The following is an 11,458-nucleotide window of genomic DNA, read 5'->3' as shown; positions in this document are numbered from 1 at the left end:
AGTTTGTTAGAAGTTTATTGACATTTTGGTGACTATATATATATATATTTTGATTCTACAGCGAATCGTGTATTCTCGTGAACCTATATTCGTGTGAACGTGCAAACTGATTACGAAGGAACGATGTATGTAATTGATCGACGAAACACGTTGAATAAAACCTGTGAAAATACGCATCTCGACTTTCGACCTAGTCCCGAGGCAGAGCCGTTTAAAACGCCTACAGACGAAATAGACGCCGTTTGGAAATGTGTCTCCTAAAACAGCCCCACAATACACTGTGACGCTAACTCCACCCAGTTTTTGACCTCAACCTCGGAAGCGCTAATACAATGAAAGGGAGTACTAGGACATCCTGACTACTTATCGTTAATGTTTAATGTTTTTCAGTGTGACTTATAGGTCTTAGTGGAATTAAGGGGAGATGGGATATCAGGGGGAGCCTTTCTTTCTATTGCACTTCTCTTCCTAGTACTCTCTTCCTTTTTTCTTGCTTTACTAAATGTTTGAGAAAAATGAGAGAAGTAACTAGTAACCAACAAGAGGCTTAGAATTGATTCATAACTTTCTTTCCTTCTCTTATGGTTTCTTTTTTTTTGCAAAAAATGTTTATCATGGCTATAATGCTCGGCTGGATCCTTTTTTTTTAAATTTGGAAAAGCAAAAATTGGAATATAAGGTTTTATTCCCTAAAGCTGCCGATTGACTTATCAAAATGTTAATTATCAAAATTAATGACATTTCAAAATGCCTTAAGGGATTACTGATATACATTTCTTTCTAATTTCTTTCTTTTTTCTTTCTTTGTTGGTAATCACTTAATAAAATAAACATAATTAGCTCCCTCTTGTCCTACACCGTCCCAGCACGCAGAGCTGTTTCCGTATTTCGCATATGTGTCCAAAGCAGAGGGTCCGCTCCAGCACTCTCCATAAAACTGGATACCAAAAACCTTCCATCCTTGAAAATACAAAAGACTTTTGGTTATGGTCCACACAATTAATATTGACGATTAAGTGGACGCTGACATTGTAGCACGCGCTTATGATCAATAAATCTATTGGCATTTTAGAAACAAAAGCTTTCGGCCTATCCACCCACATTTGGATCAAGGAGATGAGAATGTAAGTTTATGAACATGTTTCATTCCCTTGAATAGCATTTATTTCTTTGTCATTTACGATTAAGAAAATATATCAATTTTGATTCAACTCCAAAATACATAGTAATTTAGCTCCAAATAAAGGAAAATGTAGCTTAAAATGAAGGAAAAAAGGAGTAGCCCTTCCCCCTTTCTTTTCTTGGCCCCTTCTCACTCCCCCCTCTCTCCTCTTTTCAAGCATTGCTAAGATAAATAAAAAATATAAAAAATTACTATGACAAAAAAATGAAAAATAAAGATAGAATATTTCCACTATTTTATATGAAAACTAAAGAAACAAGACAAGCGTAGTCTTGTTTCATTAGTTTTCGTATTAAATTGTCTTTTTAAGGTCGATTTTATTTATATTTTCCTACCTTTTTGTTTGACCATCTTAGCGCATGTAATTACGGTCTTATCTAAGTGCCACCAATCGAGATCCGGTCGTAGGTTCTTTACGAGGATCGGAATCGCTCTGGGTTCATTTTCATCAAAACAGCCCAGGCCTTCAAAGCGGAGTTTTTCTGAAAGCAGAACAATTTACAGACAGCATAAATATACTCGAACCCTTTTCCCCCCAGCACCATGTCTTTATTTTAATAATGTGATTAATAATATAATACACAAATCTGTTTGTAAGACAGTAAAAATTATGAGCTCGAGATAAGATTTGAACCCACAGCCTCCCATACTGTTAGATGTAGTTGGATGCTCATCAGGTTTTTATCAATTTTAATTATTTTCTATTACCAGTACAAAAGTTTATATTTAATTAGTTTACACGTAATTTCCTGTTGTGCAGTTCACGGCCCTGTACTTCCGATGGAAGGTTTCAGCAACAGCTAGGCATGGTCTTCTTTCTTATTAGTTTTTAGAATTGGGATTCGAAGATGCTTTACTGACAAATCACGTAGGGGGGAGGGAGGGAGGGAGGGAGGGAGGGAGGGAGGGGAGGGGAGGGGAATGGGTAGAGGGTAGGTGAGGGCTGAGAAAATATTTTGTATAGAATGGGTCGCAAGAGCCAGTACACTTACCAAGAGGACAAGGTTCTTTATTGCAGACCTTCATGAGAACCCCATACCCAGTACAGTTAGCTTCAGGCCCCTTGTAGCAAGTACGTCTTTTTGATGTACATCCTGCACCGCATGTCTTGATGCATGGTGACCAGCTACTCCATGATCCCCAACCCAAAACTAAAAACAAACACTGTTAACCACGGTGACTTGAGCAGCTATTCATTATGCATGGGGAATCAAATGTGGTGTAATAGTAATACGCAAGCCTTTGACGTTAACACTATCGTGCTATCGTGCTCGAATCCCGCGATGAAGGACTCGAAATTACATACATGTGAGTATATAGTTTGTTGGATCTTTCCCTTGATTCGACTGAGGGATGTTTTCTCCTGGTTTTCCGGTTTACTTCCCTCCGCAACACCCGATTCAATCTGCTCTCGCAATTATTCAATAACATATGGACCCAAATTAGCTTTTTCAGGGACGGGGATTCAATCGTGTGTGCGTGTGTGTGTGAGTGTGATATTTCAGTAATCACTATAGACAACTAGTTTGGGTACTCATGCTGCGACGGGATAAAAATATAAATACATATTTTAATGCGCTCAGCTTGATAAGTCCTTATTCTTACCCCTATCGTTGCAGCATTTCCCAGTGTGGCTCTCACGACAAACACACTTTCCTTGACTATTCAGCACTCCATCGTTCATACATCTATTACCAAGACAGGAACGCGTCTCCTTCAGAGCAGGGCAAGGTAAACCTTGACAACTGTGGGCTTGTAGTTGATTTCTGAAGCGGGTTTGATGTCCAGGGATTCCCAGGCAGGACTCAGAACACTCGGACCACAATGACCAGTGATTAACCTTACAATCCAAAGGAGAACAAGATGAATCCAGGCCATGAAAAGATGCACATGTGCTCTGCTTTGCAACAATGACTAATAGCAGAAAGTAGATCATGTTTATCAATGAATTAGTCTGACATGACTATGGACAAAAAACTTTAAGCAATTATTAAGGCTAATATTGCTAAAGCCAGAATTAAGACAAGGAAGACACAAGTAGGGTAGCCAAATGTTCTAGTTATCGATAAAGGAATGTCAATATTAGTAAAGCCTTGCAAACTTTGCATTTACATTAGCCATTTGGATTGTTTACTATTATCTTTTTGTTTCGTTTTCATACAAGAAAAAACAAAACAAAACAAAACAAAAAAACAGCATCTTTTTTCAATAACAATTCTGGGAGGAAGGGGTCGTGAAAACTCATTTAATAACATCTCGAGTAATTTATTAATTGAGCTATTTGTAAACTCGTTCATATTGCATATAAAAGTAATTACGAACAGAAGAAAAAAAAAACTCTCAAAGCTTTAACTACATCTAGAACTAAAATGCTGGGCTAATGAGTGATAAGAATAAGACGATCATGCAAAATAGTTTGAAAATTTTGGAAATAATTAGTGTAATTAATTTATTGCATGTATATGTAAATTTTTGATGACCACTTTCAGTATATAATTTTTAAATTTCAAAATATTACTTAGCCTTTCCTTCTGTTATGTTAAAGTAGCATATAATCCAGGACCCAAGTGTGAGATCGATAATGACAATGAAGCTACTGCGCACTCTTCTACACGACGACGATGACCCCATTATTTTAGCCCACGATGAAAGCGCCAAACTAAACAACAAAAACGCTCAAAACCGCAAATGACATTCGAAATTCTATTGAGGAACCTTTTACGCACGTTTCACACTTTAAAAGCAGGAAAACCCTCAATTGCACTGGATTCTATATATCTATATAGAGGATATTACATGGGCGCGCGGAGATACGAATTTTATCCTCGAGTGTTGAAAAGATTTTCAACACGAGAAGATAAAATTCCTATCTCCAAGCGGACATGTAATATTCTGTTTATTATATAATTATCAATGAAGTATGTTTTGGCTTTTTCAGGCAATTCTTTCCGTGTATTTTTGAATAGCCATCGCAGTGGTGTTATTTTCACACCTGAAAATAACATGTTATTTTCACGTGTGAAGATATCAATTTTTCGAAATAGAGAAAATAGATATTTCATTGGTAATTATATAATAAATATATATATTTCTGATTTCTGATAGGATAAATAAAAAATAAACTTTTGACAAAGTTTTAAAAAATGGCATGGGTTTTAGAAATAGAACCAGCAGTAAGTACAAAGTTTTGCACTTGTCCGTAGACAAAATATGTCAAGCACAGGAAGAATAGAAAACTTATAGGCACTAAATTTATCACCTTTATATGCCGGTATATTTCAATATTCCTGGGAAATAAAGTTCGGTAGACAAGATCAATGTTCAGTGAATTTTTGAATTTTCATCGAAACTTTTTGACACGCTTCCCCAAGAAAGCATAAATAAGATAGGGAAACATCTTAATAACGCGCACGCCATGTAAATTCCCGGTTGGTCATCCGAGCCACGTTAAGGTCTAGAACAGTTTTCTTATGACTGAAAAGCTTACGGCACGAACAAGGTCGTGACACTCTAAGGGATACGCCAGACCAAACATATTGCTCGAGAATTTACTCATAATTTACATCCAATCAAATACACGAAACACACACGGTATAACCACGGCGCGGACACGGTCACGCCAGGGTCACGCCACTGCATGACAAATCACATTGCACAAATCACAAAATCAGCCAAATTAAAATTCTAGAAAACATCACGGTCATGGCAAGGTACGCTTGCCGGTCATACGATAACTGCTCTGGCTAACCATTTATAGATGTTATTATGAAGGCAGCACAAATTATCCTGCAAAGAAATTTGACAAATCCTTGGCGCCGCTCGCCGTTTGAATGTCGGTCCCCGCAAAATATTCTACAGATACTTACATTATATAGCATTTATAGCGCTTCGTTATTTCTTAGAATTGCTCGAAATAACTATGACGTGATTGTCACGTGATCTCCTTTTTATATCACCTTGACGGATGACTCAGGACCATTCACCCGCTTCCAACGAGACGAACGAACCCTCGGTGCCGTAAACCACGAAGAAATTCAACAGCAAAAATAAGTAACCAAAAAGAACCCAAACAATGTCTAAGGTAAGATGAGAATCTAAATGTACGTTATGATTTTCCTCAGCGAATATGTAATATGAAAGGAGTTATCTGAACAATAATAATGCCTCACTTGGAAATGAATCGAATAGAAAATAGAAAGTTTCTTCTTAAATTGTATTTTCCAAAATATTACTACTATTCATTGAGGTATATTTTATATTGTATAAATTATGTGTATATGGAGGCTTTTTTATTGGAAATTACGTTGGTAGATAAATTATATACAGTGACTTGACTAGCCGGTACCGCGTGCTGTTTGAGCGAAAACGAAAGTGTAGAGAAAAATTATAGTGCAACGTTGCAAATAATTGCAGGTCATTCTCTTAAAATAGCAATTTTTACCGTACAGAAATACTCACAGAAGAATTGAGTTGGTTAGATTAGTGTGTGAGTCAGGAGGTTTGATAAATTTAGTTTAATTTTCGATTTCATCATTTTCTTAGAAGCAAAAGTCAGATATATAGGTCGGCGAATTCTTGGAACTGGTTTTAGATGAAAGAGCAGATGATTACCAATTCTTGGAAATACATATATATATTAATGATTCGCTTTTATTCAGTTGCAGTGACCTTTAGAAGGTATTCCTTACTATGAGTAACTAAAATAAAAGAGCTGAGGAATAACACAGAGGCATTTTAAATATTCTCCCTCGCTCTTTCATGCTTATGCCAAATTTCTTTCTCTCGTGCCTGTTTAAGCCATTTCTCCCTACGCAAACAAACAAACACTCTTAAAATATAATTACAATTATCTTCTTCCTTCTTTTTATGCTGGTTCTCCCTTCTTCCTATTGTCCGTTGTTTCTCCCTGTCTTCCCTGTCTCCCAGTTCCTCCCATTTCCCCCTCTCTCCCTGATTCGTTCCTCCGTTGATATGAGTTTTTGACTCCTATTCTCATTAGTGCTACCGAATAGTTGACTACCATGTGGTCGGCTATAAGAAGAATTTGACACTCAAATTTTCCAGCCTCGCTCGGCCATGTGATTATTATGACAAGACCTTGATTCGAAGACAATCGGAAAACTATGTTTAACAGCTATCAAATATCTTTTTTATTCTCGTTATAGATAACGCTTTATCATTATACTAATGAGAGCAATGCTCAAAGCATTAATAAGCATAAAGTCATTTATGGATCCACCGATGAGACTCCAAAACAGCACCGACGTTTTGGAAAAGGTAAAAGACTGCATCAGTAAATCTTAAGGTTGAAATATTCTTGACTAAAACTGTATGCTAGCCCAAACGTGACAAAACTTCAAGTTGCTTTTTTTCATGATCAAGCAGTACTTTTTATACATCAAGTTGATTTTCATTACACCAAGACCCTTGTGTTCTATGTCTAGTCATTTGTTTCGCTTGTCTAGTCATTTGTTTTTGATATCAAGCGCAATGTTTAAGTTGACAAGCAGCCATCACAATCAAAAGAAGATTGATTTCGATCAGCTTGTGATCGATGAACGCGCTAGGTCTGGAAGCTAGTCGCAGGGCGGGAGGAGGGAACACGTGTTGGAGGAGGGAGGGCGTTGAAACGGGCATGAGCACTACTATCTTCTCCTGAGTGCTTCTAGCGTTCCCCTTTGTATGCAAATTCGCAAAGACCTAAATGACTTTTGATTGTGATGGCTGCTTGTCAACTTAAACATTGCGCTTGATATCAAAAACAAATGACTAGACAAGCGAAACAAATGACTAGACATAGAACACAAGGGTCTTGGTGTAATGAAAATCAACTTGATGTATAAAAAGTACTGCTTGATCATGAAAAAATGCAACTTGAAGTTTTGTCACATTTGGGCTAGCATAAAATCTGCATAATGTTGCCATTGCCACTCAGTTCTGGTTCAATATTATTTCAAAGATTAATTTTAATTTCATTATATCAGTCTTATCGTCTTCCTTATTTTGATATAAAGATATCTGTTTTCGGCTTTTTGTTTTCAGGAGTGTACTTCACATCTATCGACCCATCCAATGACCTTAGGTCCATTTTACTTAACAACTTTGATGATGCTGGTCGTGTTATCAATAGTGGACGATTGCGGGACAAGACAGAATGGGTTATTGAGGTGTCCATCCCTAGAAATGAAGTGGAGAAAGTGCCTGAAGACAACCGTGATGTCTACGTGTACCGGGGACACGTTGATCTAACTCTTTACAAGCATCGAATCTACCCGAACCCAAGACGTTAGTGAAAGATTACCATTAGGGTAATCAAGAACGTCAATAGTTCTTTCTGTGAAATATTCACAGAGTTCTTACCCATGATTTTTTTTATTGTTAATATCATACCCATGTTTAGATGCATCTTTCAACAAACTACCTGCTGATGCCTAAATATGAAATAAAGTATAAAATTAAATTGCATTTTACCGTCAAAGTTTCTTTTCTGTATATTATGTTTAGGTTTTTAGATTTTTAGATTTAGACATGGCACCGGAATCGCCATGGCACGGGTTCAAGTTTATATTTTGCAGCTGCATAAGTTGCTTGATATACTGCGCAGATCATAAGATACATTATAACCGCAGTACAAATATATAGTCTATATATATTCTCATACACACATATCTCCTATCGGACAGATAAACCCACATAATGTGTGTCCTTGTAGGTCTCATATAAGACTTGGTAGCTCAGTGGTTAGAGCCCGGGGGGGGGGGGGGGGGGTACTCCTTTATATTTGCTATACGGGTATGTGCCGCCCTATAGGGTATGGTTTTTCGGCTTTTGGGTCTGGGGTAGGGTATTATTTTTTGACATTTTGTCTGGGATAGGGTATCATTTTAGTCTGGGATAGGGTTTGGTCATTTTTGTCTGGCGAATAGGCTACGCTTTCTGCCGGCACAAAAACAATAAAAACGTTAGTAAATATTGATTACAATCGCTTGTAAGACCGTGTTTTCCGTCTTTTAGTCTGGGATAGGGTGTACAATTCTTAGTCTTAGTCTGGGGCAGGGTATGTAAAATCAAAATTTTAGGTCTGGGATAGGGTCAGGGTTTTGAGATCCTGGCGGCACACCCCTACCCAAGTTGGGGTGGTAGTACCCCCCCTCCCCCCCCCCCCCACCGGGGGTTAGAGCATGGCAACGGAATCGCCAGGGAACGAGTTTAATTCCGTTTAAGACTCTGAATCTTATAATTAGCAGCTGCTAAGTTGCTTGATACACTGCACAGATCAACTCAGTTACATACATTGAGTTTTTGTTGTATTTTGAAAATATAGTGTGAGTTTTTCAACTCAAAGTAATAAAACGATTAAACTTTAGTAGCATACCAAGCGCAAAGCGCTTCAAGTCTAATATCCGTTTTCCTTCTGAGATTCAATTGCCATTTTTTTAATATAAGCCCTACGACTGTTGAGCTAACTGACGTTTTAGTCACAAGGTAGTCACTTTGAAACAAAAGATAGACCAGAAGGTTCCCTTTGATTCTCATAAAACCTTGCGATCCCAGTAAACAATTGAAACTTTTTCTTAGAAATCAAAGGGCATCCAGAATAGACCAACAATGTTAAATAAACAATGGACCAGATGGTTCCTTTTGATTCTCAGAAACGCCCTCGCTATCCCAGTAAACATTTGGAGCATATTCTTGGAAAATAAGACAGCGACCCCGCTAAAATGCTGGATTAAAAGCAGTAGTATAAGGATTGGGGGTACCAACTCAATCTCTACCCCTGTATTCACTGTCTAAAGTAGCACCTTGCGGTGATCGTTCGGGTCCCAAGGGGGTGTTTTCCTCCAACGTAAGATTTAAGTTTTATATATGAAGTGTGAAATTCAAAGGAAGGCTGGCGGGGGTTACCCGTGCCCCGTATTACTAGAAAGTCAAAATATTTATTCTATATATGCATGAATGTAAAGAGTTTGTTTATGACTTCTGTGTAAAGTGCTTGAAACCCAAGTTTAAACCCACTAAGCCAAATAAGTATGTTTGTTGTGGTAAAAAAATGCAAATAGAAGATGACACGTCAGCACAGTGTTACGAGTGTGGTAAGAACATTCGCAATGCCGTACCAAATGCCACCAGAGAGCAGTATTACGCCAATGGAGGTCGTAAGAAGACCCCATACAAAAGAATAAAATACTTTAGGGACTGGATGAGTCATATTCAAGGTTTTCGACCGGTATATTTAGACAACGAAGTAAAGAAGAAAATCATAGACCACTTAGAAGAGCCAACCCCGCAAAGTCTACGGAAAACGCTGAAAAAATTAAAGCTAGGGAAATATTACAAAGCTATTCCCTATCTTTTGTCTGAAATTATCGGCGACCCTATTCCCGAGGTTTCCGATATGACAAAAGCCGAGTGGATGTTTTGTCGGTTGGATAAGGATATTCCTTATTACCCTGACGTAATCTATGAAATATTTTACAAAATAGACCCCAACCACCCCCTGTTAGGATGGATTCCAAGAAGATGAGTGAATAGCATAAATCTTATGCCATAAGATGAGTAATTAGCATAAATCTTATGCCATAAGACGTTGGTTACGCGTAATTTCTAGACTGTCGTTCAATATGTAAATAGAATCCTGTCTCGCTTTTTTCAAAGCAAATATTTACTGAGCGAGCTTTCTTTGAAGCTCTTCTTTTGCCTCCTGGTAGATCTTTTTGCGAGATTCCTCGGAAAGATCTTTTACGACTGTTTTTTTGTTTCTTATGTCCGACTTTAATTTCTCGTACTTTTCCTCTTCCGCCAGAATAAGCGAGAATTCTACGTCGTCTATCTTTCTGTCACGCAAAGCCTTTGAGACGAGATCGGTAATTGTATTTACTTTAGCCCTTGACAGAGCTATTGTCGTGTCGTGCTTGGATATTTTGCTTGACAACTGTTTCATAATGCCCGTAGCAACAGCAGAAATAATACCACAGGCTGCCCCAACGCCGGCCAAAGGAACTCCAACAATTATTCCGGGTCCGGTAAGCGAAGTAGCAACGCCGGAGCCCGTTAACACGACAGATATGGATCCTGAAGTTATCGAAATCTTATGTAGCGTACTCCGGGCTCTGACGTACTTTTTTCGGACTTTTTCGTAGTGTTTTGTCTGCCCTTCCAAGTAAGCCAGGATTAAGTTTGCTTTGTTAAGTCTGAAGTTTTCAGCGCTTAATTCGTTAGGTTCCTTAGGAAGTTCAGGATAAAGTGGAGGTGCTGATGGTATAACATCCATTATATATACTAATGTACGACGCTTTTGGGAATGATATTGAGGACCAGCCACATCACGATAATCGGGACTACTGGAATTGGAGAGCATTTAGGAAGATGTTTCCACATGCAGACCCCACTAAGTTCGAAAGAAGACCAGATGGGATTTACTTCAACGGCGAAAGAATGTACAGTAATGCGGACTTGGAGCCAAAGGCGACCGCCGAGCATCCTAAGATTTTACCACCCGGCCACGTTGAATATAGGAAGACGGTAGAAAAGGAGCCAAACTTCCCAAAGAATCTATTAGTGACCACCCAGAATTACCCATTTTACGACAACAAAGGCGGAGCGGATGACTTTGCTAAGATGGTTACCTCCTTAGAAATCCCCGTGGGTCCTGCGAGGTTTAAGACAAAAGTCAGAGACATCTTTAGAGAACTGCCATGAAACATACCTCAGGGAAAGAATCCAGAGAATAGTTATCAGGTCCCAACATGCGGTATTGGCCGCAGCAGTTAAACTTTGCTGTCTGGGCTGCTACTAAAGGATGTGGCATAGCCGCGGACATGTTCCATATTCCTTTCCTAAGATTTCATGTTGCTTTTACTATTCGTAGGATATTGTTTGAGTTAGGAGCGCCGCTTCCGGGCGACGCTGTCTTTGACCTAAAGGATAACAAATATGACAAAGTCGCATGGGAGCGATTAAAGAATGAGTTTAAGCTTACCAACCCTGATTTTCGCAACAAAGAGGGTGCCGCCCATGGTTTAGGAGAGACCTACACCTATGCTTCGTATGTTGGTGCCAGCATAGAAACGCTGGGCATGGGATATCCTAGCTCTTACGAATTCTCGGACTTAGGAGGCAGCGGAACAAAGGGTAATCTAATTTACTTCATTCAGAGTAAAGAGAAGTATCCTTGGGCGCCTTTCTTTGCCGCAAAGGGCATTGGTCTAAAGAATCTCGCAAGGATTAACCGCAGCATTGAAGCCTTTGTTTACTGCATTCTAGGAGCACAGGTTA

At 38.7% G+C, this 11,458-nt stretch overlaps 2 protein-coding genes across 3 annotated transcripts; one reads left to right on the top strand and one right to left on the bottom strand.

The window, feature by feature from the left end:
* Positions 1-360: 360 nt before the first annotated feature.
* Positions 361-3,283, bottom strand: LOC116289083 (spondin-1-like). 2 transcript variants are annotated; one of them, XM_031695972.2, is made up of 4 exons: positions 2,789-3,274; positions 2,176-2,334; positions 1,519-1,665; positions 361-960 (listed from the first exon to the last, which is right to left on the bottom strand). In XM_031695972.2, exons 1-4 carry the CDS (start codon positions 3,117-3,119, stop codon positions 815-817), a joined length of 783 nt encoding a protein of 260 aa, XP_031551832.1. In that variant the 5' UTR covers positions 3,120-3,274; the 3' UTR covers positions 361-814. The 2 variants fall into 2 exon arrangements, with proteins under 2 accessions (XP_031551832.1, XP_031551833.1); XM_031695973.2 differs by lacking the exon at positions 1,519-1,665 and having other exon boundaries at positions 2,789-3,283.
* A 1,802-nt stretch (positions 3,284-5,085) lies between these two features.
* Positions 5,086-7,648, top strand: LOC116289084 (uncharacterized). The gene is made up of 3 exons (XM_031695974.2): positions 5,086-5,264; positions 6,349-6,460; positions 7,226-7,648. The coding sequence occupies exons 1-3, from the start codon at positions 5,256-5,258 to the stop codon at positions 7,471-7,473; spliced, it is 369 nt and encodes a 122-aa protein (XP_031551834.1). The 5' UTR covers positions 5,086-5,255; the 3' UTR covers positions 7,474-7,648.
* The last annotated feature ends 3,810 nt before the right edge of the window (positions 7,649-11,458 follow it).

This window comes from Actinia tenebrosa, unplaced genomic scaffold (assembly GCF_029948245.1).
Source record: "Actinia tenebrosa isolate PJP-AT-01 unplaced genomic scaffold, QUT_ActTen_1.0 PGA_scaffold5__44_contigs__length_20552954, whole genome shotgun sequence".
Classification (NCBI taxonomy): domain Eukaryota; kingdom Metazoa; phylum Cnidaria; class Anthozoa; order Actiniaria; family Actiniidae; genus Actinia; species Actinia tenebrosa.
This window is presented reverse-complemented; position numbering and strand designations above follow the sequence as displayed.

Bases quoted from the DNA above. Each gene is read 5' to 3' on its own strand.
- LOC116289084 (XM_031695974.2), top strand. The intron at 6,461-7,225 runs GTAAAAGACTGC...TTTTGTTTTCAG, and splicing joins GCACCGACGTTTTGGAAAAG to GAGTGTACTTCACATCTATC.
- LOC116289083 (XM_031695972.2), bottom strand. From the start codon at position 3,119: ATGATCTACTTTCTGCTATTAGTCATTGTTGCAAAGCAGAGCACATGT. The intron at 2,335-2,788 runs GTAAGAATAAGG...GTTTGTTTTTAG, and splicing joins GAAATGCTGCAACGATAGGG to TTTTGGGTTGGGGATCATGG. The intron at 961-1,518 runs GTAGGAAAATAT...TGTATTTTCAAG, and splicing joins TAAGATGGTCAAACAAAAAG to GATGGAAGGTTTTTGGTATC.